The 27987-nt window shown below is 45.7% G+C and overlaps 1 protein-coding gene across 2 annotated transcripts; it reads right to left on the bottom strand.

The window, feature by feature from the left end:
• Dctd (dCMP deaminase) lies at positions 1-27977 on the bottom strand. Of its 2 annotated transcripts, none has more exons than XM_027391060.2 (6): positions 27655-27977; positions 26820-26951; positions 26520-26655; positions 4182-4298; positions 2805-2901; positions 1-1381 (listed from the first exon to the last, which is right to left on the bottom strand). In XM_027391060.2, the coding sequence occupies exons 2-6, from the start codon at positions 26943-26945 to the stop codon at positions 1303-1305; spliced, it is 555 nt and encodes a 184-aa protein (XP_027246861.1). In that variant the 5' UTR covers positions 26946-26951; positions 27655-27977; the 3' UTR covers positions 1-1302. The 2 variants fall into 2 exon arrangements, with proteins under 2 accessions (XP_027246861.1, XP_027246862.1); XM_027391061.2 differs by having other exon boundaries at positions 27875-27968.
• Between the last annotated feature and the right edge of the window lie 10 nt (positions 27978-27987).

Consider the following 27987-nt stretch of genomic DNA (forward strand, 5'->3'; position numbering starts at 1 on the left):
TTGTGTTTTGGTGCTGGTAATTTTAATAAAAATTTAATAATATTGGTAAAGAGCCAAATTACGAAACGCCCCAGAATACAAAGTTAAAAAAAAAAAGAAACCTCAGAGATGAAATAAAAACCCATGAAAAAATAAGAGCACCCTAAAAGGTAATAATCTTTAAGATAAAGAAACCATTTTTACCAAAGGCACTGAGCACGTTTAACATAAGTTAAATGAAATTAAAAACAAAGCACACAGCGGGGAATTCCCCAACCACACTGATCAAGGAGATGCTGCCTGTGTGTCTGTTGGAAGACACAAATGAGGCACCGTCACCAGTGGGTCTAGAATGGACCACCTCCAGGTAACAAACTCTCCCATATTCTCTCACAGGACAGGAATTATGTACTCTCTGGTTGTGGGGTGCCCTCGGAAATGAACCACCATGTTGGCACGTGGAGCAGGAATGACATGTTTCCACAAAGCAGGGGAAACGGGATGGGGGGGATGCCCCACACCACCCATCCATACAACTCCAGCTGTCACCACACAGTGCCTGGTCTAGGGGGAGTGATAAGCTGCCTCCTCTAGGAACCACTTATCAGTCGGGTAAATTTAACAGTGCTATGTAACCAACAAACCAAGGATAAGAGCTGGAACCACAGGGGTGGGTCACTACCCTCCAGAGGGACGCAGTGCACTTCGATGTGTGTGGCAGGAAAGCAAGAACTGAGAGATTTCCCTGGTTCAGTTGTGCTGTTCCTCTGCCGGGACAAGTGCCGTCCTCACCCATCTCTGGGTAGGAGGGAGGGAGCTCCCCTCAACTCTGCAACAAACACTTGATAGCATCACATTTGGTCCTCTTTGTTTTTCCAAGGGTGTGACAAGGTATGCTTCATTTGGGCCAGATGTTCACATCACCGTGAGTCCATTCATCCTGACTAAGAACACAAAGCAATATTTGTATGTCCTAGCCCATGTAGCATCGAGGAGTGGCTGTTGGAATTCGGTGGATGACTAGAGAGCCTACATTTTGCTCTAACCCTCATCCCAGCCAGATAGGCTGCCAAGGTGGAGAGACTTTCACTCCAGCCCCGTGAGCAGGCCCTTAGTTTCTCAATCAAACTAAATCAACAGCTTAAGCAGATGTAGATCCATGTGTCAGTAGGGACAGTAAAGAAAATTTAAGGTTTTATATTCTTTAGATGTCTGTGTGTGCTGCACCAGCTATTAAAAAGTTATGTGCTACTTCAAGATAAAAGGTAGTGGCGGCTTCTTAGAGGAGAGGAGCCTTCTTCTGGGGATTTAACGAGTCGGAACTCACTGAAGCTTCTGACTCGGACGGCTGTTAATTGAATCAAAGTCAATGACAATCTTGCTGTACTTCGGTGTGAATTTCCTAAACATGAAAAACAAGATGCAGAAAGGAATTATCCAATGAGTAGTTAATTTATTTATTTCAGCTTAAACTGTATTTCCAGGGCAGAGAGAAGAAATATCCTGGGACTCACTTGATATTTTCTCTCTATAGGAGCCAATTATAGTGCCCCATACTGAGAGGAACACGGGGCAGGAAAGACTAAGACAAGAACGATGCATGGGGTGGCTCGGCTTGTGTGTTCTTCAACTATCTTGAGTTCATGAATTATCCGGGAGTCAAAGGATTTCTAACGAGTTAGCAGCACAACATGATATCCGATTACAGTTTCCCCATCATATTTATCTTATTTTCTAGGAACTCTCTGCAGCCAACTTGAGTTGCTCTAAAGCAAACACAGTACACTTTCTTTTGCCTCTGATACATAGAAAGACAGCTCGTTGAAGTGGGGGGGGGGGATTTTCTAAATCAAGTTCCACAAATGCAAACAATAAGCCCTCTGCGTTTTTAGATTCAACGAGTCTACAATAATGGCAGATACTTGGGGACTTAATAAGAGAGCATGTAAGCAGTGCTCCTCCATGGTCTCTGCTTCAGTTCTTGCCTCCAGGTTCCTGCCCTGGCTTCCAGGATGCTACAGCAAGCCAAACAAAGCCTTTACTCCCCATGTTACTTTCAGTCAGTGTTTTATCAAAACAACAGAAAGCAAACCAGGGCACACAAGGCACAACAAACCAAGACATGCATCATGCAAAAGTCCTGTTTCCAACTGGGCTGGGTGGGTGGTGTCACTTGGGAGACTGAGGCAGGAGGCAGCCTGTTCATACAGAGACCGTGTCTCAGAAAACAAACAAAATGTCGTCTCAGAACACAAACAAAATATCGCACATCTCTAACAAGGAACACAGGAATGGGGCAAGTGGCCCATCATACAAGTCTTACCACGGCTGGCCAGAAACATAGTAACACTTTGCAAAGCTTCCCATTCTAAAAACAATTTTCTGCTGCTCACAAAAGACGGGCAAAACACAGAAGTAAAACATAACCGTCACTCTGCAGAGATAATCACAGAAGTCGGAAGGGCTTCTGCTCTTAATTCAAAATGTTGCTCAGAGAAGAATTCCTGGTGTCTCACCCTGGCGGGCCGCTTTCATCCTAAACTATCTCCACTAGAGCCCTGCACATGCAAAATTTATAAAGGCTTGGCAGGACTGGCACAAAAGTTGTAAATTTTTAAATTTCTTGCTACTTGCATAATTAGTCTAAGCCTTAGAAAGTCACTAATATTAAAATATAATCATTAAACAGGCTGTCTCCAGATATTTTTGTCATAACTCCATACCTAAAATAATCTTTAGAGGCATATGCCGTCACATTTCCAAAGACACTGCCACAGACTTCAGGCCAGGCTACATGTATTTCTAAACTGGTTTCCCCCACCTACCTGAACGTAACCCCAGCCAGTTTAAACATGAGCCTAGCGGCCGTCGTCTCTTCACTGTCATGGTATTTATCCGACATGAAAATAACTTCTTTTATACCTGAAAAGGTAACAGTGGAAGATAAGCATGAACACAAAATGCAAAAGACAGGCAAAAGAGACAGAGCCCCGTGCCTATGATTAATTACCTTTCCCAAGTGAACTTCCAGACAATGTCCAGTCACGGAACTACTCATCTATGGCTTCCCAGTACATTAGAGGGACCGCATTTAATCTGCCTTCCAGTCTTTATGGATTTTTTTAAATATACAAATGCAAAGTGAAAACATGTCAAGCCATCAAGCCTTGATCCAATTAACAAATTTTCTTTATGGCAGGTAAGCAACTATTCTTTATTCACCAAGCAATTACTCAACTCAAGAAGCCAGTGTGGGGAGTAGAGGGTGCTGGCTAATCCAGGGGTAGGAAGCATGAGGCCTGCAAGAAAGGCTCTGCTATCACTGTGGAGGGCATGACCCTCAGCCAGGATTCCCAAGGGCCTTCTCCTGAGGGCTGCTCCGTACACCCTTCAGAAGGGATGAACCCACAAACTGCTCGGTCCATGCACCTGCTGCTGACCTCTTCACCTGTGACCAGCTAAGGTTCGGTTAACGGCAGCAGCTTCATGGGCACCCACGCTGCCTGTGGTCTGCTATCAGCCGACTTCTGCTCTGACACCCAGGGGGCTCATGATAAACAGTCCCTTTAACCCACACATCTGGCTAAACGTGCTAAAGTCTTTAAATCTCAAACCGAGAGCTTTACGGAGATAAAGTGCAGGCTCCCTCTCAGATGTGACAGTTCAAATACAGGTGTAATATACAGAATACAACGTGGTAGGCTTATGGCAGATGTGACATAATAAAAGGAAAGCCCCGAGTAACATTTGAGTCTCATGATATTTATATGCAAAGATCTGCTTAGATCCTCAAATATCTACCATGTATTAGATACAAATTAAAATTTGATATACAGACTCCCAGCTGACCTTGTTTCTGACAGAAGTTCATTTTCCTCCCTCCCCCCTAATCTATGCACAATATGTCAGAGAATGGTAAATTGACAGTAATTATATGCAATGCCTGTGTTTTTTTTTTGGCAGCTTGCAGTTTAAGAAGTTGCAAACTAAATTAAAAACATGCTAAGGATCACAGAGGATGCAATTAGTCTTAGAATGCCTGGCACCATTCAAAAACCAAACATGGGAAATACCCTGCAAAGTTGATAGTGCAACTAATTTAGATCTAAACAATAACAATTTAAGATCAAACACACCTGCACGGAGCTGCTGATGAGCGGGCTCCGATGCAAATGTGACAAACGGAAAGGCCTGGTTCCTACCTGCTTGGATGATGAGCTTAGCACATTCATTACACGGGAACAAGGCGACGTACATACTACAGCCCTTCACATCAGCCGAATTCTTGTTCATGATGGCGTTCAGCTCCGCATGGCATACTGTGAAAGAAAGAGACAAGGGCTTAGGCTGCAGCTCATGAAAGGGTCACTAAGTCACTCTGTCTCCACCTCGGAAATAGCATGGAATAGACTCAATAAAAAATAATTGATTAGAAACAGCAACGCCAAGACTACAAAACAAGGGCCACGTGATCTTTCTGATTACCAGGGAAGGGAAGCTGTTCCAGCAGTTGGCCTTGGTGTGTAAGCACCTAGAGCACCAGGAGGGGCTGAGGTCAAACACCTTCACCCACCCTAAGCGGAGCAATACCTCACTGCTCCACAAGACCCTGGGGTATTGAATTGCCCACATAAAATGGCTCATTTGTGTGGTGATCAGCATGGCTGTTAAGAGGTCAGGGGGCATAAGAACACAGGAAGAAGTAAAGCTGAGAATTTGTATCCTCAGGGATCTGCTTCCCCTCACCATGCTCTGTCCACTTGTGGGGTGGGGGAATGGATAACCAGCTATTTATCTATTTTAAAAACACACTCATCCACTTAAGGGCAATGAGCAGTCAAGTTCTCTACATACAGATCTGCCCCACCAATGATTACAAAGGATCATGCAGGCATCTTTGCCTGAGTTCGAGGTCAAAGGAAGCACCCCCCTTCCTCTCCCTAGCTACCAAAGCTGTCCTGTTAGGCTAGCTGCTGCTACTCCCTAGCCACAGAGTGAAATAAAGGGAAAACATCAGCACAGAAACAGTTCTGAATCCCTCGGCCTGCCCAGCAGGCTTTCCACCTGGCCATCGAGTAGCATTAATGAAGGTCTGGGGTGTGCTATCTACAACCACCGTGCACACTCAGCATTTATCCCCAGAGGAGCTTCCAAATCAGTATGTGTTCCATACTGGAGAGTGATGGTCTAGCCTTGGGAACTTTTAAGAGAATCCCCAGATGACTCAAATGTGCAAATAAATCTGGGAAGCCCTGCTCTACAGAATTCTGAGATTCCCCTAACACATGCTATGCACACAACGCTAAAACAAGCAGTTGCTGGTGCAGAGCGCAAACCACACACAATTCCCAGAAAACAAATACGGGTCCCTTCAAGGATCTGCTGTACCCTCCATCTCCAGCCACCAGCTTCCCACATCCAGTAAGGCTGTCACTGAACAGTGGCCTAAGCTCATGACCCTGGACATTTCCATCACTACTTGCTCATACAGTCGGGCACATTTATCGGGGATCTATTCAGAGTTAGAAGGATGAAGGACCAGCCTCCTGGCTTTGCATGGAATAGCAACTACTATGTTTGTGCATACTAATATCCTCAAACTAGGAATTAATTCCATGTATTAAGAGTTCTTACCTGCTGAGTGAAAAGGTGATGGTCTCTGGCAATACAGGGAACTAAAGAAACAATCTGGAATTCATCAAATCACAGGCCATCAGAGAGCAATGGCTGGCCAGAGGGGCTTCAGTCCTGTCCCCCAAGACTCACTGCCTAATAAACTCCAAGGCCATGGAAAGACAAAAAAGAGCAGGGCTCAGAAAGGGTTGGATTGGCCACATGGCCAGTGAACTTCAAGAGGAATCCATGGCCCCTTCTCCCCTGGTGACCAAGATGACAGGATGGAAGCATTAACACTGCTCAGTGTTAAAAACAATTAGATATAACTGTTTTCTTTATGCCCCCCTTGGGGGCAGAGCTTAGCCCTCTAAGTTCTTTGTAGCTTCCCCCAGAGTCTAATGCCATGCCAGGAACATAATGGTGTTAAATATTTATTGAATAAATAAAGGAGGAAATGCAGATCCCAATTATTGATGGTGATGTTGGAAAACAACAGATGTTCTCCTCTGTTCATTATCAGAAACGGACTTTCCCATGTAAAAGGAGTTCTGTGAATGGTGCCAGAGTTAACAGACATTCAGAACTTCGAAAACTCTGCTATGTTACCACACAGCACTGTGGTGTCCTCTGAAAGAACTGTCATGGTGACCACAACTACCCTTTGTCTAACTCTCCTCAGGCAGCGTGGAACAAATTTATCATTATAAGTTGAGGCTCATTCGTGAAAATCACCCTAAGAAACAGATCACCTCGGGAAATAACTGGCATGGCGAGAAATGGGCCGTTTCCAGAAATAAGGCACAGGATTCTAAACAGGAGTCCTTTGTCTTACCAAGTCACAGGATGAAAAATGCAGAGCTGCTTATTAAGAGACGATGAGGTCATCTGGGAGACTCGAAGACTGTCAGAATACAGGCCAGCTCATAGCCCACAAGCTTATACCCTTACAGTCAAATGACAAGATGACAACAAAAAAGAAAACCGTGTGCTCTGAGGAGAGGAGACGACAGACCCAATTCTCAACTGCTCTTACTCAGTCCTGCACCCCATTTAACAACACACTGCTTCCCAGAACCTCTTCCCTACCAAGGCCCATCTGACTAATATTGGCCTCCTGGAGTCATAAAAGGTTCAGAGAAGCCCCAACCTGGGAGAATACCCTCATGCTGGACTTGACCATCTCACTCCCACCTTGAAACTCCCCAGACTGCCTCTGTTCAGGGCCTCAAATCTGCCCAGGTGCCTTTCTGGCCTAACACTTGACTCTCAGGCTGGGGAGGGGGTCTCCACAGCTTCTGCATTACTGCTTCATCCATCTGTGGAGAACCACTAGGTTGGGCCTCAGGCCTAGAGCCCCACAGTGCCCTTAAGGAGGGATGACAGACCAACTTGATAATGGTCCACATGGACCATTATCCAAGTGGAACCCTTGGGGCCTAATTCTCAGCTACCTATGTGCTTTGAGAGCAGGTAATCTGGACAGCTGCTTCAAGCCACAAAGCTTGCTTAACACACACAGGCCTGGCATGGCTTGTCCCGGTCCCGGATAGCAAGTCCAAATATCTCTCCCGAAACTTGCAAGTCCTTACCTAGAGCAGACAGAATGAATGGGCTTTCAGCAGGGAACGGCACTAGTGCTCAAGGCCCAGTCTGCCATTAGAAGGCCTGTGAGCTTTCAATAAGGAGAGTGATGTTTGCATGACTAATACCAGCTCTGGGAAAGTATATTTTGAACTAAAAACCAAACAAAATAAAAGTGAGGGTGTGAGTTCAGATTCCTAGGATCCACATAAATGCTGGACACAGGACGAGTGGTGATGGTGCACACCTTTAATCTCAGCACTCAGAGGCAGGCGGACCTCTGCAAGTTCAAGGCCAGCCTGGTCTACACAGTGAGTTCCAGGATAGCCAAGGCTGTCACACAAAGAAAACCTGTCTCAAAAAAACAAAACAAAACAAAACGATGGGCACAGTGTAATTCCTGTAAATCCCAAGGACAGTAACACTGGAGGCAAACAGATTTCTAGAAGCCCTCTGGTCACTAAGCTAATGAGGTGGAAAGTGCCTTTAGATGCATACCCAAGGCTGTCCCCAGATCTTCATACATAAGCCATAACCCATACCTGTGCGAATACACACACCCAGACACATACCCAGACAGACAGACAGACACAGACACAGACACACACACACACACACACACACACACAGAGAGAGAAGGAATAGTAATAAAAATAATAAATGGTAAAGGCAATTTTTCTTTTCAGAGACAGGGTTTCTCTGTATAACAGCCTTAGCTGTCCTGGAACTAGCTTTATAGACCAGACTGGCCTTGAACTCATAGAGATCCACCTGCCTCTGCCTCCCAAGTACTGGGATTAAAGGCATACACCACCACTGCCTGGCAATAAAGGCAATTTTTAAACTATCAAGAACATTAGCTTTTGGCTTTTCCCTAACATTCTGGTTCGTTGCTCCACCCTCTGGGACAAGCTCTCACAAACAAAACAGAGGCTCCTCTCTTGGCCAAGCCCAAGGCTCAGCCCTTACTCCCAGTGTTGAATGGTGGCTTCCCTTTCTTCATGTCCTTCTCCCTTTAACATGTACACAGTCCTCATTCCTTCAGCAGAGGTCAGACACTTGGCACTTTAACTTCCTTTTCTAGAAGAAATCATTTCAACAACTGCTAGTCTAATTTTAAAAATAACTGTCTCATTGTAATGCAGATATAACCTCTAGTTTTCTTCTATCCAATTTTTTTGGGGGGTTAGGGCATATTAATTATACAGAATAATAGGTTTCACTGTGCCCTTTTCATACATGCATAGAACATTCTTTAGTCATATTCACTCCCTGTATTTATGCCCCCACAACCCTCCCACCCCTGCCTCTCCCTCCTCCTCAGCCTGATCCTGAGTCCTTGTCTCTAACACCCTTCCTTCTCTCTCATCCTGCCTGATTCCGTGTCTGTCTGTCTGTCTGTGGTATTTTGTTTTTTGAGGCACCGTCTTGCTATAAAGCCCTACCTGGACTGGCCCTCATCGTGTAACCTGAGCTGTTCCTGAACTCAGGGCATTTCTTTCTTCAGCCTGAGCCCTGGGATCACAGGCATACACAACCAAACCCAGCAAGTCACAAAATCAGTGAAATGAATTTAGTATCAAATTTTGCTTGCTTGAGGGTCCTGGGGACACCTAAAATCTGAAGCAAAACCCATAGCATGCCCGTGTTTCAAAACTAACCATACCTGGTCCTGCCTGGCAGTGCTAGTGCGTGAGGTTTTATACTCACGATAGTACAGGACAAAGAACCTGGAGATGCACAATGCTTAACAAGTATTCATAAGGCAGTCTAAAAAACGGTGAATTTTCACATTATTAACTAGACATGCATATCTACGGCTAAGCAAAAACTTAAGTCCCCAAATAACGCAGATATCCGATAAGCACAAAGAGTAACAACAACAACAAAAAACCCCTCTAATTATCCCCAACATCATATAAAAAGAAAAGAACAAGTACTGAAAATACCAGATTAATGCACAGAAAGTGCGATGATCAGAACAGAGCCTGTTTCAGGTGATTAGGAGTCAATTCATACACTTTGGTCTTTTCTTTCTTTTTTCTATTACTAACTGTCAGAATTCAGAACTACATTAACCTTGGCCCACTGAAAAGAGATTGTATAATTAGAAAACTATATTTTTCAAATTCTCTCTCACTGGGGCTTGATTAATCCTCACTGTCTCATGTAGGCGGTTCTCTGGAAGTTTGACAAATTAACAGGATGTACTCCATCCTTGTTAGATTTAAGAGATTCAACATTTTATAGATTTGACTTCCATCGCATTTGATGTAAGACTAATACAATATCTATTTTAGACACCAGTACTATTATAGCTACTCAAGTAGAAAAGGAAAATAGAAAAGAAAAAGAAAAAAAATCTGTATGATGCTAAACGAATTCCAAGTGCTAAACATAACCTGCTAGTCAGTGTACCCGACAGTGACCTTAGTCTCCTGCTGAGACATGATGACAAACACTGGCGCCCCATTTCTCTTTTCATGGCCTTCACCCTGCAATCAGTAACTGACATCAAATGGGGTTCCCCAATTTAAGGCTGATTTATACACATCATTAACAAGCTGTCTTACCTCTGTTCTGATAACCACACTTTTTGCCATTATTCTCCAAATTAGAATCTAAGTGAGTTTACTCCTGGGGTTCCAGAGTGTCAGAGTCACTAAGTCTGGGCACATCTCTGGGAGCACGGCCATGTCCACCTCTGCCCTCACTAATGTGTGGATGGACGCCTAATGGAAGCTTCTACCCAGAGGAAGGGCACACGCTTCTCAGAGACCCATCTAAGGAAATGCTCCACAGAGTCCAGAACTAAAATGGAGTTTCAACTACTTGTTTCTTAATTATTGAAAGATAGCCTGACAAGGCCTCATATGTCACTGTCAGCCTTTCATGTATCTCTCCTTCAAGTCAATAATTAACAACAGCCAAAGCCTCTGAAGTTAAACGCCACAGCCTCCACTACCTAGGACACTGCCCAAGCCAAAGGCTCATGTTTTATGGCTACCACCGAATCTACTTCTAAACAATGTCACATCTGTGTAGTAGTAGGCATCAGTGCTCACAGACCGCCAGGAACACCAGGAATGTTAATCACACAGGGTTGTCTCTTCCAAAAGAGGAAGTGAATACCTGTTTCCGCCCAGAAGACTGGGAGTGGGATGCTGTTGATGACCAGGTGACCTTTGCTATCTGTAGAGCCAAGACTCACCCAAATCCTCTCCCTCACTTCCCTGAATGTTTATCCCAGACTCTCCTTCCCCAAAACTTTAGCTTTGTTTCTCAGTCAATAGAACCCAGCCTTGAAGTCACAAGTACTTTCACAGCCTGCTGCCCTCTGTGCTGTCTCAGCCAGAAACCACACTAGATGCTAGACCCTTAAGTCACAGAACCCATCTTCATGGTCACATGTATTTTGCAAAGGAGTTTGATGAAGTCACCCTTAATCCTCCTAGTGCACTGGGAATTGCATTACATCAGGAGACTTCTTCCCCCAAATTGTACTGTGTTTAAATATGCTTACAATATACCACCTGGTGTTAGCTTCCACAGCAAGGGTTCTCAACCTTCCGACCACTGCGAACCTTTAATACAGCTCCTCATGGTTGTGGTGACCCCCAGCCATAAATTTATTTCACTGCTACTTCGTAAATGTAATTTTGCTACTGTTATGAACCATAATATAAATCTCTGTTTTCCAAGAGTCTTAGGTGACCCCTGTGAAAGAGTTGTTTAATCCCCAAAGGGGTTGTGACTTACAGGTTGAGAACCACTGCTATGGAAGTTTTTGACCCAGGACTAGCTAAGTTCTGCTGTCCTGAGTTTCATTTTTACCTATCCGGGATCATTTCCCTGCTGGTTGTGACACTTGCAGGGAGCACTCCCCTCCACCCCCCAGCTATACCTGGCCTTCTCCTATAGCCAGGTTTATAAACTGTAAAGTAGCAGGATGATTAATTATTAGGGTTTTCCAAGGATCTGAAGCCCCATCCCCTCAGAATGTCACTATCCTGTCTTTCTCTGTGCAGTTACATGGAGAGCACACGAGGAACCTGGAGGGAAGAATCATGCTAATGAAGCCTTTGTTACCACCAGTCAGAACTTTGCAGAGAAAGGATGACTTCAACCCTAGGAGATCCCACACGATGGTGAGGACTCCTGGGAGACAGACACCAAGGTCTTCCCTGAAGGCAGAGGTGACAGTGGACAGCACTTTTGCCTGGCCCACCAAAGGACTATGTGTGCACACTAATGCCTTTCCCTTCCCCCAGCCCCACATCTAGCCAGTGACCTTTCTCTCCAGGAGATCATGGACTTCAACCTCACAGCCTTTTGGCATCAAAGACACACACAATTCTGCATGAGACATGATGGTATAGTTTGTATGTAGAAAGGAAAACAGCAAATTGAGAACACAGAGAAACCCAGCCCCAGGCTGGAAAAATGTCTATTAATTTCCTATCTCCACCCTGTACCCAGAGAACAGGTCTAGAAAATGATGATGGAATGGAATCCAGGTTTAGAAAGGAAGGCACAAGCTACTTTCTCAAAAGCAGCCAAAATCCCCCAGGTTCTGAGCAAGGCTTGAACTTGTAACTACACAAGCCCCACTGGCTGCTGCAGCAACTTCCTGGGGCCACTCTTAGAATGGCATACCCCAGTTCTCAGGGCTGCTGCTGGCTCTGCCTTTCCGTTCTACTTCCTCCTCATGATGCCCACTTTGCTGTCCATCACCCACCACCTCTCGGTTCAGCACCCTGACGGACCAACAGATGTGAGCTTCAGTCTCCAGATCAGAGAAACAAGAGAAAAAAATCCCTCCATACCCCCAACCCGCCCCTCCCCAACCCTATTGGGACCAGGCACCATGCACAAGATCCTCCTGGTAACTGAAGTTAGGGTTGCTTCCTACCCTGTAGGGCAGCCAGGAGTAAGCGGGTGGCCCTGGGTGGTGCACTTCAGCTGGACCACAGGAATACATGTTTTTTTTTTCCCCCCTCTCTGCTGCTCTGTTCCCATCCCATCCTCTACCCACTTCCTCTGCCTCTCAATAGAGCTGCTGGTAACAACTCGAGGCACCCAGGGGAGCCACTTAGCCCCAATGGTAGTGCTTAGGGCTAAAGACATTTCTGACTGTGGTGTTTCCATTATTGATAATAAAGCCCCCAGAACTCTAATTACATTGCTTCCCTATGTGCTACGGGCACACAATCAGGTCAGGAGGGGGAGGATGTAGAAATGACTGCATTTCATCCATGGCTAAGTCAGGCCAACTCCCTTCCTACTGCTCACGTGAAACACACGTGCAATGGCTAAAAGGCACTAAAAAGGCACTGGGAGCAACAAAGCGCCAACCACCCTCTGACAGCCTGTCATGTAAATACACACAGCCGGGCTTCAAAACTTGCCTCTTGGGCTCCCAGCTTTTAAAGGGTAAACTGGAAGTGCATGGAGCACTGGAAGGAGAGTCAGGATCCATCTGTGCTCTGGAGCTCATTAATTCCAGCTCCACAAGGCCTGCTTCAGGCAGCTCACTGATACAGCCTCAGTGCGGGTGATGAGTGGGATAAGCTGACCTAACTCTAACTCAGGATTCTCCAATCCTTGAAGGTTCTGAAACTGCCCTACATTCCTAGAACGGTCCTCCAGCAGCTGCCCCCAGGCCTCAGCATCCTTCTCCCAGCCTTCAAGCCAGCTCCTGCTCCAGCTCTTTCGGCCACCTCCCTGACACGCATTAGAACTGCTGTAAATCACATTCCAGTGCAGCTCCAGCACTGTGACCACTGTCTCCTGACCCCTCTCTGCCCTAGGTGTCCCCTCTTCCTCTCACTAAACAGGACCCTTGGGAAGCCATCCCTAACCCTGTCCTCACCTCTTTTTACTTTTCTTGGTTTTTCTCACTCTACTGGATGATTTGATCAACTAACAAATGCCCAACACAAAACAAAAAACGAGAAACAAAAAATAAGACCTCCCATCTCACAAACTACACTGTGCAGGCTCCTGGTCCTTCTGGTCTGTCAGAGCCACACACTTCAAAACCCTATCTAAGTAGTACCCACATCCTCAACTTCTATCCCTCCTTCAACTTGCTCCAACTTGACTCTGAAGCCTATCACTGTTCAAAGTGCCGCTGGCAACACCAACACCTCAATGAACAGACACAATAAAGAGTAGACCTGGGCATAGTGGAAGGCTTCATTCCCATCCCCTCCCCGCCCCCTCTTTTTCCCTGAGCTCTATGGCCCTCCCTGCAGTCGCACTGCTCTTAAGCAGGCCCTTCCTCTTATACCCACCTCCAAGTGCCAGAGGACTCATGAGTTAGAACCACCTCCTGTCTCGGTACACACTCCCCTCTTACACCACCCATGGAGGCACTCAAAGCCAGCAGGGAGGGTATCACCAACCTGGACCTCTCTTCCCACCCGTGCACGTGCAGTTTGCCAGGAGCCTGCACAGCCACCAACTTTCTTCACCTCCTCCAAACCTTGCTTCTCCTACTACCAGCTCCACTGCATCGGACTACAGCCTGGAACTGCTGGGGAGGAGTGATTCTTTCTCTCCAACTCCACATCAACATCAACCCATCTGCTAGATGCTCGCTCCAAATTATCTGCATTGTGTATTCACCTGTTGCTCCTTGCTCCAGCAACCTCACGCCTCCAAGCTTCCTCCCTCATCTACCTCACAGCTGAGCTCCTGTTGCCACTCTTGCCCCAAACACCCATTTCACACACATAAAACCTGCCTTAGCCTACATGGGTTGCTCTAACAAATCATTAAATCACAAACAACAGACACTTACATCTGACAGATCTGGGTGTTGGGAAATCCAAGGTCAAGGCACTGCGAGATGTGGTGTCCGGAGAAGGTCCCCTGCCTGGGTTGTAAACAGAATTTTCTCCCTGGGTGCTCAAATTGCAACTCTACTTTGCCTGTGTGTCAGTTTGTGTTCACATATGTGCAAGTGTGTGGAAGCCAGAAGTTGACACTGGGATATTGCCCATAATCACTTCTGTAAGTTTTTTGAGACACGGTCTCTCACTCAACCTGGAATTTGTGGATTCAGCCAGACAGTTGGTTAAGAAGCCCCAGGATGCTCTTGTCTCTGTCCCTCAGCACTGGGGTGATAGACAGGCACCACCATACCTGACTTTATGTGGGCTCCAGGGTTCCAAAGTCAGGGCTTCATGCTGTGCGGCAAACATTTCACCCCCTGAACCATCACTCCAGTCCCTCACTGAACATTCTTTGTAAGGGTACCAACCAAAGGCTCTGCCCTCTTGATCAACCGACCCCTTAACACCACCGCTTTCGGGGTAGCCTACAACGTTGGTTGAGGGAGGCACACAGTCAACCCAAAGCACAAAACAATAATCCATTTAAATCCAAACTACTTAACCCACTCTTGGCACTCAAAGCCTGGGCTACTACTTTTCTTGGCACACACCATCTCACCAGAAAGCCTAACCCACGTAGTCCCTACTGGGATGCCTCTCCCACCCCCGAACACCAACCTGCCCATTTTCCCTGGTGGCCCCCATGTGACCCTTCAGATCTCTCCCTCAGAAAGGGGCAGTCAATAATGTCGGTTTATTTTATTAACATCTACCTCCTTCACTCTTAACTTGCAGATGCTGTGAAAGTAGGCCAGAGTGTGTGTGTTCTGTTTACCACCGGCACAGATCCTGGCATGTAATACACAGGCAAGATGCCCCACAGTAGTGGGTAAACGGATACATGGAAGAGTACTCTGCCAAAACCCAATGACTGATAAAATATATTTCTAAAACTGAAGCAACATGGCTTGAGAGGACAACCTCTTCATTAGCTGACAAGCTCAGGCTGGAAAAGAATACACAAACTCAGGCTGGTAAAAGAATAGATAATTCATTAGTATTTATTTTAAATTCTAAAAAGGGTTAACTCATTTGCAGGGGGAAAAAACTCCAGAGTTCTGCTTCACTTTATTCACCTAAACTCAAAATTAATGGCATTTCAACAAAAGTCTTTTAATTGCAGAATTTAAAAATTCATACTCAGTTATCATATTCAATATTTTAAATTTACTATGGCATCTATCATTTGAAAGAAGCTGGTGCCGGCCCTTCAGATGCAGGGCAGCAGTGTGCTGGCCTCGGGTGTCACTGTGCTAGTCTGGGTGGCAGTGTGCTAGCCTTTGCTCTCGCCACAGTCAGCATTCACCATCGGCGTTTGCCAATGCCCAGTGTTCATCTCTGTTCAAATGAAGACCATTACTGCCTGATTCACAAGAGGGCTTCTCAAGTTCTTCCCACCTGGTCTTAGACTTGGTCTCTATTCTCTGCACAATTCTAAGCAGGTCTCACGTAGTCAAATACATTCTCTCTCACTTGTATACAGATCCTCTACTCTAACGCTGTTTCCCAACCTTTTCTTACTTAATACCTTTTAATCTCCACATTTACGGGGTAGCCCTTAACTCCTTAACCACTCCCTCCTCCTCACAAACACTGTCTCTAGCTGATTTATATTTACATTAGAACTGCAGAACTGGAGAGCAGCTCAATGGTGACAGAACACTTGCCCAGCATGCACAAGGCCCTGTGTTCAATCCCTAGCATCCCCAAATGGGACCAAAACTAAAGCAAAAGGGAAGGGAGGTAGTGTACCACTCCAAGGGGCACCACAAAGTCACAGCATGCAACAGAACTCACACAGGACGGTTGGTAGGGGGTGGTGCAGAGGCGGCCTCTGGGCCAGAGTGGCGGGGGGTGGGGGGGTGGCTTGCATTTTATAAGGGATATACACATGCACACAGGGAGAGTAGGGGACTCAGTGGTTGCAGTAGTTACCGTGTCACATCTTGGCTGCTGCTGATGACATGTCCTGCTAGGTCCCCGAGGGCAGGCTGGTGTAAACGCCTGAGTGCCAACAGATAAGAAGCCTGACTCTATCTACTAATTCACCCATATATACATATGACATTCTCCTTGTCACTCACAAACAACTTTCACAGCCTGCAGCCTTGACCAAGGCAGCCTTCAGAGTTCATTAAACAGAGTAACAGTAACCACATGCGATCGGTTACATTATTAGTACTTTTCCTTGAGATTACAGAACTGGCAGTCTTCAGCAATGATCTGTTCCATAAAGAAAATGAGAGGTTGGTAAGATGAATTGTCTCAGCAGGGAAAAGCACCTGCCATGCAAGCCTGTCAACCTGAGTTCAACCCCAGCACCCACATAAAACAGCCAAAAAGATGCAAAAGGCCAGATGCAGGTTTATGAACATCTGTAATCCCAACATCCTTTATTGCAAGTGCTTTACCTAGGTGGAGCCAGAAGAATCACCCGCCAGTTCTCAAAAGCAGGCATGCACACACAGAGGCAGTGAGATTGTTTAAGCGAGGGAGGGAGACAGAGACTGAAAACACCACCACCACGGGGGAATAAACAAAGCAGATGAGGAACCCAGGGCTCCTGATGGCTGGCCCAGGGTCTTTTCACTAGAACGTGTTTTTCACTGTTTTCAGTAAACTGGGGTTAATTGAGCTGATATTACAGGCATGCACACCCCGATCCAGACAGAGATGTAAAAGTAAAGAGTAACATAAACCCAAAACCCTCTGAGAACCAGATTTCCTGCCTATTTCTGGGAATGAACCATGCATGTGTGCTGACTAGTTTTATGTCAACTTGACATAAGCTAGAGTCATCAGAGAGGAGGGAGACTCAGTTGAGGAGATGCCTCAGGAAGATCAGGCTGTAGGCAAGCTTATAGGGCATTTTCTTAAGTCGTGATTGATGGGGGACAGCCCAGCCCATTATGGGTGGGGCCATCCCTGGGCTGGTGATCTTGGGTTCTATAAGAAAGCAGGCTGAGCAAGTAGGAGAGTTGCCATTAAGGTGCCTACAGGCTAACATTGGCTACACAGCCAGACTGTGTTTTGAGGGTGAGGGAGCTGGCTGCAATTATTATCATCAGAAATATCCATTTATAATGGAAGTGGAAAAAATATACTAAAGGCCAGGTAACACAGAACCAGAGAGACAAATGCCGTATGCCCTTTCTCATATGGGGAATACCTATAGAAGACAGGACACTAGAAAGGGGTTGGGTGGGGGCTACAGAGGTGATAGAACACAGGTGATATGAAAGGGGGAAAAAAGAGAAGAATGGGGCGATAGTGGCAAGGGGGACAGGAAGGCAGAGCAGAGGCGGCAATGGGGGAAGGGTCATATGGAAACCTACTATTTTATAAGCCCCACCCCTCACGCATGCACGCACTTGGGCAGGTTGAACTGAATAGGTACCCCTACTCAGTAGAGAGGAAGTGGGGAAAAGATAAGACTTCTCTTAGACACCAGGTTATAAAACAAGAAGCCTAGCGTCAGGTATAGGATACCTCCCTTTGTGCCACTGTCAGGGAGTCTCGTACACCCCCCAAACAGCACAGGCAATTGCTACTGCTCTTAGCTACCCACTCGAACTTGATGGTAAGACTAGTACTGAGGCCACCTTCTGTCACAGGACATGGAGGAATCAAGCTGGTACTGACCAGTCTTCCCCCCAGCTGGTTTGCTTTCACAGAGCTGGAAGGCGCTTTGAAGGCTGCTGCGGGAGGGAGGCAGTGTCATCAACAGTCTCATCCAGCTATGAACCTCATGAGTGACAATAACAACCAACCAGGCAAGAGCTGCCCATCGGCACAATGGCGGTGTAAATGTTATGCAGTCAACCAACTCTCTTGAAGATACTAACTTTTCTGCAAACCTTTTATTCCAAGGAGGAGTACCAGACTCCCCTTAGCACACTTCTGGACATCAGCTTGAGAGCCACTATTTCCAGCTCCTCTGAGGCTTCAAAATCACTCTTTGTAATACGGAGACATATGGGTGTTTTTATGGCAAGGTCTAATAGGCACAGTCAGACACTTTAGCTTTTCCTACATCTGCTCTTTAGAACAGAGACTACTTTGTTACTGTCCATCCTTTCTAGATATTCATAATGGAATGACCACTGATGCTTTAAATATAACTGACCCTGTGCCAAAAAAGTACATACTTTATTTGATAGAAACCAAATACATCAATAAAAATTATCTGTTCCTTTCTGAAGGCGACTTATGAAGAATTGTGGTGAGGAAAAGACCCCCAATACATCCAATACACCAATACATTCCCACTCTATGGTGACCTGACTGTTGATACATAAAAACAATCTACCTGATTTCCTTCCTTCACAAGTGTTCAACGGTTTTTTCATTGATTACATTAGTTACTTGCACAAAAGTCCCAAATTAGACCTGCTGTCAGGTTATAACTCCTGGACGGCTAGGCAGAGGAGGAATGGCAGGAAGCTACATACAAAATAAAATCCTGCAGAAAGAGAGACAATAAGTCATCAAATCCACGGATCTGCCTAACAAAACCGGAGGGCATTCGGTTTCAACCAGAGGAACAAATCTCATCTTAATTACTAAGAGTCTCTCAAAGTGTCGAGGAAGGCACGGCTTAAGGAGGATCAGCCCCCTAACTTCTTGATAAATTAGTTTCTCAGGACTAACCTTTTGGATGCCAAAGAAATACATCACATGTGTGGCAGTCAGGAAAATGTCAGTGTTCAAGGGGGTAAGGCAAACGGCTACGTAATCACTAAAGTGACATCTCTGCGTGCTTAACAATATGCTAAACACGAAAAATAAAGATTAAATTTAAATAGAGAATTTAAAGAAGCTTTGCCACATGCTGGCAAAAGTGGTGAAAGTTGCCATGTGGATCTGTCACCTTAATTCATTCCTGGTTTTCCAACATTTCACTCCCTGCACCATCTTCTCTGTGTGCAAGGGATCCATTCCTATGCTCATGTCTGTGTGGGTATGCGTGCCCGTGCATACACAGAGGCAGAGAAGGACTCTGGGTGTCTTGCTATATCACTCTGCTTTAATTCCCTTGAAGCAAGCTATCTCATGAAAACTGGAGCGAGGCTGTGAGATCCTGTCTGCATCTCACAGAACCAGGGTTGCAGAGGTACGCAGCTACACCCTGCCTTTTTTTTTTTCCCCTGTGGGTACCAGGCATTTGGACTCACAGCCTCATGACTGTGCAGCAAGCACTCTTACATACTGTACCATCCATTCCCCAGCCTCAGCAGCACCGTATTCCTTTTAAGAGTATTTCTGTGGAAATACTGCTAGAAGTCCACAACTCCATTTCTGCCCAAAGCATTCAGAGTAAAGTTGCCACCCACTCCTAGGGACATCAGGACTGGAGTCCCTGTGACATGGCCAACATAGCAATCCTGCTTCCCGACCAACGAAGAGGCATGCTCACTCACCAAGTCCTTCACCACGGGTAAACAGCAAGGCTGCAAATGCAAGGCATCATGGACAAAATTCCTCGAAGCTTAACTAGGCAAAGAACGTGACTCAACTACAGCCATGAAGTCTATAAACTGTGTCATCCAAACTTGCTACAATACCCCAAGGAATGAGCAATATCTGAATTACCAAGCGGATTTTACCTCCGTGTTATAAAATTGGTATTTTGATGAGATGCGCTTCACTGTAATGAATTTCAAAAAAAAAATGTCAGCTGAACACTTCATCATGAGTTTAGCAACCCACCTCCTCCTCATGAAAATCAAAATCTTCCCCAGTCTTTTCATAAGGCAAATTAGATAAATTTGCCGCTTCCAGGTTTTTTAATGGTTGCTCATCTGGAAAGTGCTCACTCGAACAAGCCTGCTTTGTTCCTGCCACTGACTGGCACAGGCGTTACACTAGCTTTTGGATTTTTCAGGGGTGAAGAGGGAAGGAATGGAAGAGCAGTTTCTTTAGCAGGGGGATTTTCATTTTCCATATTAAAATTTAACCATAATCAAACAGTTTCATGAAGTTTTGATCCTAAGCCTGGAAGAACAAAAACACCCTTTCAAAACGCCTCTCTAGAGAGACAGCCCAGATAAGGCTGTCTTTCTACTATGCTACAAGCATTCTGCATTTCCCTTCTCCCCACAAAGTGTCAATCAAGGCTGATGACTTCAAGCTTACGGAAAGAATGAAGGAGAATTAAGTTGCGTTATTATTGGTAAACTCAGATTTACATGATTTTTCAGGCCTCCTGGCTTAGTCACTTTGGGTTGCTATGACAAAATACCTTATTTCATTCTTATGCTGAGTATCAACAGCATGTTGACTTCCAGTGAGCAGCCTGGTCCAGGTTTACAAGCTACCTTGAAAAGCAAGCCCTCTCTGGGGCACCTTTATAAGCATACACACGCCCTTGAAGACAGTACAGGAGAGTTCAACCTTCAAAGCCTAATCACCTCCCACAAGCCGAACCTCCAAATACCATCACTTTGGAATTAGGCTGCCAACTTATGAATTCTAGAAAAGACAGAAGCAACCCTCGGCACTTCTCTGAAGAAATGTTAACATATGTCATATGCAGGCAGCTTTCAGTTTTCTGATAGGCCAGGCCACCACTCCCCAGACACTTGATCTGATGTGTAACTGCTATAATCTGCCTAACTAAAAAAAAAAAAAAAAAAAAAAAGGAAAGAAAAAGAAGAAAAAAAATCAACACCTTAAAGAAACTAAATTCCACAAACAGACAAGGAGAGTGCCCTGTAAAAGGCTCCCAAAACAACACAGGCTACTGTCACTGCTTCCAGCTGTCCGTCAGAACCAGATGGTAAGAACTCTATGAAGATGCAATGCTACAACATACTTTGGTTGCAGAAAGAGAAACTAAAATGGAACTGACCTAAAGACTTCCACCCTGCTAGCTAGCTTTTACAGTGCCAGAAGGTTCTACAGACAGAAAAAAGCATCAATGGTATTACCCAACAGTGAACCCCCCTCATGCTATACTGACCAGGCCAGATGTATCACTGGTAAAATAGTGGCATGAGGTTATGGAGATAACCAACCATTCTTGGAGTAGATTTGAGGCTAGTTCCACAGGATGAAATTCATGCCTGATACGGAAAGCCTGGACAAAAGCTCTTGATGAAGCCGGACAGTGGCAGTGCAGGCCTTTAAACCCAGCACTCAGGAGGCAGAGGCAGGAGGATCTCTGTGAGTTCAAGTCCACCCTTGTCTACAAGCAAGTTCCAGGACAGCCGGGACTGTTACCCAGAGAAACCCCATCTTAAAAACAAACAAACAAACAAACAAAAACCAAAGAAAACCAAACAGGGCTGGGCGGTGGTGGTGCATGCCTTTAATCCTAGCACTCGGGAGGCAGAGTCAGGCAGATCTCAGTGAGTTCGAGACCAGCATGGTCTACAAGAGCTAGTTCCAGGCCAGGCTCCAAAGCCACAGAGAAACCCTGTCTCAGAAAAACCCCAAAAGGAAAAACAAAACAAAACAAAACAAACAAGGAGCTCTTGATGATGGAGATGACCACCCTAGAGAGGATCACACTACTACTACTGTCTTGCTAAATGGGCATGTTGTCAAACTATACTCTAAATATTTGTGTTTATACACAAAAATGTATGCTTCCTTTAACCTTGGCCACGGAAACTTCTCCTGCATTAGTCAGCAGTCAATGCAGTGACTCATAACTGACTATTGTAGGGGAGTAGGTGACTATTGGGTGCTCAGCCCTAAACGGCACACCTGTATCAACACTCACCCCCTCCAAGGCTCAGGAGGCATCACAGAAGAGGAGGTGGAAAGAGTGTATGAAGTGGACGATGGGGACATGTGCTGTGGAATGTGTCTTCTGGACATGGCATGACTGTTGCACACATGAACTCACCACGGCTGTGGCTACATGCACAAGACCAATCAGTGAGATCAGTCAACATTCCAAAAGGTAGCACCAACTGTACTCAGTGGGTTACCAAAAATAAAAGAGGAAATGAAGGAGGGAGGCAGAGATTTTAGAGTGTCTGGAGGGAGGAGCTGAGGTGTGTATGATCAAAATACATTGTTTACATGCATGAAATTGTCCAAGAAGACATACCAATACACACACACAGACCCTGACCAGGAATCAGATGCCACCCTATACATAGAACATCACAGATGGTACTTTGAAAGGGGAAGAAGCAGATGCTGTAGATTTAGAAGCCTGGGATACTATGGAATATACTAGAAAGGACTTAGTGGGGTCCAAGCAAGTGCAAATGCCACATGATAAACGAGATATTATCGTAGACCTGATTTCAGGCAGCACTTTTTTGTCATTAAAGATCGGAAGCTTTTCCATTTAAAGGAAGGAAGGTCTTTGTATTAGATGTTTTCCCCATTACTGTAACAGGATACCCAACAGAATCATCCTGCCACACTAGGAGAGGCATGGGGGCAGGACTGTGGAGGCTGGAGCCTCTTGTTTACATCATGGCAGATCAGAAGTAGAGAAGGGGAAATGCTGGAACTCAGTCTGTGTCTGTGTGTGTGTCTGTGTGTGTGTGTGTGTCTGTGTGTGTGTGTGTGTCTGTGTGTGTGTGTGTGTGTGTGTGTGTGCGCGCGCGTGCGCCTCACTACTGATCCTGACCTTTTGTTTGTTTGTTTGTTTGTTTTGGTTTTTCGAGACAGAGTTTCTCTGTGTAGCTTTGGAGCCTATCCTGGCACTCGCTCTGTAGACCAACCAGGCTGGCCTCGAACTCACAGAGATCTGCCTGCCTCTGCCTCCCAAGTGCCGGGATTAAAGGTGTGTGCCACCAACACCTAGCTAATCCTGGCCTTTCTTAATCCAACAAGGTGACAACAGAAATTTGTCCTTAGGGACCTGCTGACTCAGCAGTTAAGAACCACAGGCCAGAGCTCTTGAAAACTATCAAAGGGTTCCATGCATCTATCCTTTCTTGTTGAAAAGCTTGGTCAACATTAACAGGTGAGGGAAGAAAAGAGTTAATAGGATCCAGTTATGGCTTTACTTTTTTTTTTTTAATTAAAATTTGTAAGCTTAAAACAAAAGTTTTAAAAAATGCCTCGTAACATTCTCCTAAATCCCAAGCAATCAGAACATTCACTTCTCAGTGGCTTGAAAAGCCCTGGAAAGTCAGGAATGAGCGCAAAGTGTTCACACGGCCATCATTTAGACTTAGAGCCCAGTGCTACATGTATTATGACGGTAGTAATACTAAATGCCTTTTAAAAACCATTTAATACCTTCTACAATTTTTATGGTGCATCAAATTACTAGGTTATTCTCGTGGAAGAAAATTGTCTACATCTAACACAGCTACACATAAAATGAATAATTGATAAGCGAGGGCAAAGAGCTCTGAAAACCTAGAGGTATCATATGGATGATAAAAAATCATGTAGACAGACAACCAGTGCTCAGAAACCCAGCAGCTCTTCAGTAAAGAACAATCAGGGAGATTGGACAAATGCCTGTGTGGGTTTAATTCCTCCTGGGAAACTGCTCCAAAGGTACTCTGCCCACCTTTGACAAAAGGCCACAGTTTCAGAACAAAGCCAGTCAATATGAGGTTACAGAGCACCAGGCAGTGTGTGCAAATGTAATTCAGTCTCTGGTTTAGAAAGCATCATTATAAACAGGTACCCTGGGCTCTCTGTGACTAAAGGCTCCACTTTGACAAGTGTCCAGTGACCACTGGTGACCCCACCAACACTGCACTCTACATCTACTGGTATCTTTAGCAACCAGCCTGAGCACCCCAGACTGACATTCCGTGTGAGAACTCCTCCTTCCCGGAGCTCGGAGCAAGGACCAATATGTCACTGTCCTGATGCAGTGAAATATTGACTGCAGTTAAGTCATACATTTCAATGTAGATCTTCAACATATCGACCTTTTTGCTTTGACCATTTTTTATGAGACATCGAACTGTATTGTGAAAAATTATTTTTGCATAGACCTCAAAACAACTAATCATTTCCCCTTCTTTTTTCCCATCAGAGGCTTGTGGAATCAAAACCGGGGTGACAGTTTCTAAAATACGCTAGTGCTAGCACATTCTTCAAGTAACTCACTGCCATTAGCTGCCGGCAGGCCTTGGAAGAGACAGTTTCACACTCTCCCAATTTTGTCTATGTTCTTGCCACTTCTACCAGGGGTGAAATTAAATTGGCTGTGTAACTACTCAGTCCCCTTAATCAGGGAACTATTTTTTATGCCCTTGAAAATCCTGGATGCTTTACAGTTCTCTCTACCCTTTTACTCAATACCTTCTCTTCTTCCAGGAGCCTTTCTTCTTTTCCATTCAAACTGGCAGGATTTGCCCTTAAGGAGTTTATAAAGAAACTTCTGGGGCATACTTAAGAAGATTAAGGTCCAAGAACATTAGTAAAAAATACATAAATTTGACTAAAGGCAGACACATGCACTTCCTTACAAGGAATACCCAGAGGGAAAGCCTACCAGAAGAGTCAACAAACAGGACAGGTCTTACACAGACACCTTGAATGTGATTTCCTGAAGGCATAATCCTTCCCATTTAGATGACCTTAATCTACTTTGCTTCCAACACAGTCAATCTGTTCATCCTAAAACATAAAAGCCAGGTGTAACATTACAAAAAGCCAGACAGAAAAATAAAAGGAAAAGGCAAAGCTGACTGTCCTCCACATCACCTCTGGAGGGTTTCCCACTGGGGCTGGGCTAGGCAAAGACTGGAGGAAGCACCTGCTACGGTTTCCATCTAGAATGTCCCCTAAGGCTTATGTTTTGAGCACTGGGGTTCACCACAGCTTTTGAAGCTATTGTGACAGTGTACAGCTTTTTAACAAATGGGGTTCACCTAGCAAAATGAGCCACTGAGGTCATACCTCCTCACAGTTCTGTAGAGGTTGGCTTCTAGTCCACCAGATATGAACAGACACTAACCACCTTACACTACCAAGGCCAAGGACAGAGCCACCCCCAATACCATGCCATCCCCACCATGATGGAATAAAGTCCCTTTCAAACTGAGAGCTCCAGTAAACCTTTCCTCCAAGCCCACCTTTCCTGGACCACACCTTTAATCCCAGCACTGTGGAGGCAGAGGCAGGCAGATCTCTGAGTTCAAAACCAGCCTAGTCTACAAGGGAGTTCCAGGACAGCCAAGGCTACACACAGAAAAACCCTGTCTCCAAAAGCCAAAAACAACAAAAAAACCCTTTCTTCCCGTAAGTCATATCTGTCAGTCTGGTCACAACAACAGCAACTAACATAGCATCCTCTCCTAATTTCAAGGTAAATAGCCAAAGAGCCAAGGCAAGGCCTTCATTTCTATTACTGCTGCCTTTGGTTCTGAACATGGCCCACGGTGAGATGACAGACCCAAGCAATAGGAAGAGGAGTCTCACCATCCACCTCGCGATGCCCAGCTTGGTCTCAAACCAGCTTCCCAGAGATGAACTTGACCATGAGGCAAGAGGAATCATTGCTTGGTTAGCATAAGCTTCACTTAGCAAGCTGCCTCCACTTTCCCAAAGAAAAGGAACAACCTACAGAGCCACCTCACGTGTGTCCCTGCTGTCTCTGCAAAGGGCTGTGGCCTTCATTGCATGCTCTGGTGTCTACAGGCTCTCGGGCCCCTGGGAAGTACACCAGACTCACAAAGACAGCAAGGGCCAGCACTCAGGACCAGCCTGTATAACAATGCCTATGCTTCCATCAGTGGCTCTCTTTGAAACTTAAGAGGATGGGAACAGGAGGCGCTGGAGAGAAGCCTCAGCTCTTAACCGCACTCACTGCTCCAGAGGTAGACCCAGGTTTGATTCTCAGCACCCACATCAGGCAGCCCACAAACATCTGTAGCTCCAGTTATAAGGGACCTGACACCCCCTTCTGGCCTCTGCAGTCACTTGTAATATGTATTGCAAGATATTTGATTGCACTGTGTATGTCGCTGTGATTGGTTTAATAAAAAATGAATGGCCATTAGCGAGGCAGAATTTTCAGGGCAGAGAGGATGCTGGGAAGGAAAGAGTTTCAAAAAAGAGGCAGAAGACGCAGCATGGGCTTTACAAAGCAAAGGTAACCGAGCCATGGAAAAGAACAAAGGTTAAATGATATGGATTAATTTAAGTAATAAGAACTAGTTAGAAACAAGCCTAAGCTACCGGCTGAGCTTTCATAATTAATAAGAAGTCTCTGTGTCATGTTTTGGGAGCCAGCTGGCGGGATAAAGACTCAGTACACCTAAGTAGTGCATATAAACTCATGCAGGCACAATGCATGTACATAAAGATAAAAATATAAATCTTAAAAGGAGATAAAATTATCAAAGAAGTAATTACAACACTGTTTAAAAGAGGAGGAAACAGGAAGACAGGGTAGTTCATGACAAAATTTTTTCCCTTTCTACCCGTTGATGACTAAAAGGGTCTTTCCTAAGTTTTTCAATGAAGCACTCAACTACGACAAGATGCAATCTGAGGATACCTTACCATAGGGATATTTAGTATCCAGCTTATTTTCTGCTGTTCTCCTCCAAGGCAACAGGTCATCGCTGCACCCATTTGGCATTCCATTGTACCCGATCCCAACGATCTTGTTTTCCGTATTCACAATGCAGGCTCCAACCTAGAGAGAAACATTGCCCAAAGGTTTGGTAACCACTGGGGAGGTGGCACAGAAGCATGAGGGAACACCCCACAAAGGTCAGCAGATTACAGCTGCAGTTTTTAACCTGTTCTTTGTGTCTATCTATGCAAGTATCTGAACATCCGCCTACAAAACCGCTTTACCTGGGAACTTGGATCCTTGCTTCTTTGGGCTGATAAGAAGGCCACCGCCATGAAATACTCAGGCCATTCCAGATAGTCATCCCGTTTTTTGCAGGAACTGTCACTCATGTTGGGTCTAGAAGTCATTTGCCACTAAACATGGGGAAGAACAAATTGTCGGTCTGCTTTCCAAAGAAAGGCATCAGCCCTAACCCCTGGGCAATGTCAGCTGTACTTACTAAACAGAAATCACAAAACATGGGTCCTACCCACTTTAAGAGCCTCACTTCTAGCTAAAGCAGTCATTAGTTCTGGGTCTTATAGACCCAGAACTCAGGAAATTTGCCCTCCAGGCCCAGTGTAAATAAATAAAAAAATAACATTTGAAATGAGGCCAGTTCGGGAACTAAACAGGTGATCTGTCCCTTTCAAATGGGAAAAAATAAAAATAAAATGCCAATGCTAAAGCCAGGTTCTGTAACGAGGGCTTTAGGGCCAGGTCTAGATGGTCTCTACAATGGGGGAAGAGGTGGGAGGAGACACAGAACTTCAGCTAGGAGAATCCACTCACAAACTAGGGGAAGGACAGCAATACAGGGTCACCCTATTTACTGAGAAATCTTAAGGTGGGAATTTCCCAAACTCCCCGTTCAGACTTCAGGACAATATCTAGCAGTGGAAGGCAGATACGAGGAAGCACAAATAATAGCCAACGGCTCGGTCGCCCTTGCAACCCTGCTTAACAGGGAGACTTCCTGACTGGACTTGCTTCCCGCCTGCTTTAAGGTTTGGAGGGGGATGGGAAGGCACCGCCGGCTGCCGGTCTTGAGAAAACTCCCTGGGGCTCTGCACCCACCCACGAGCAGCTTCAAAACGAGGAAACTGAGGCTGAGATGTCACCAGTCCAGGGAGAAACCGCTCCACCACAGCCCGGAAAGGACGCACAGTCCTGGCAACTCCCCTCCAACTCTGCTCCAGCTTCTCAAGTCTCCAGCATGCCCACCACGTGGACGCCAGCAGACTCGGGGAGCTCCCTCCCTCCTCCGTGGCGAGCCCGCCCACGAGTGGCCACGCACGTGCAGGCGGAGCTCAGGACGAGCCGGGTCCTCCGCGAGGGGACTCCCCAGCCGTCCGCTCGCCGGGAGTGCAGACCACACTCGCACCGTCCGACCGCCGCCACCGCCGCCGC

The sequence above is a fragment of the Cricetulus griseus genome (genome assembly GCF_003668045.3).
Source record: "Cricetulus griseus strain 17A/GY chromosome 1 unlocalized genomic scaffold, alternate assembly CriGri-PICRH-1.0 chr1_1, whole genome shotgun sequence".
NCBI classification, from domain to species: Eukaryota; Metazoa; Chordata; class Mammalia; order Rodentia; family Cricetidae; genus Cricetulus; species Cricetulus griseus.

Coding starts and splice junctions, on each gene's coding strand:
- Dctd (XM_027391060.2), bottom strand. CDS start 26,945: ATGACTTCTAGACCCAACATGAGTGACAGTTCCTGCAAAAAACGGGAT. Junction 26,656..26,819: donor GCAAGGATCCAAGTTCCCAG/GTAAAGCGGTTT, acceptor GTTTCTCTCTAG/GTTGGAGCCTGCATTGTGAA. Junction 2,902..4,181: donor TAAGCTCATCATCCAAGCAG/GTAGGAACCAGG, acceptor TTACCTTTTCAG/GTATAAAAGAAGTTATTTTC.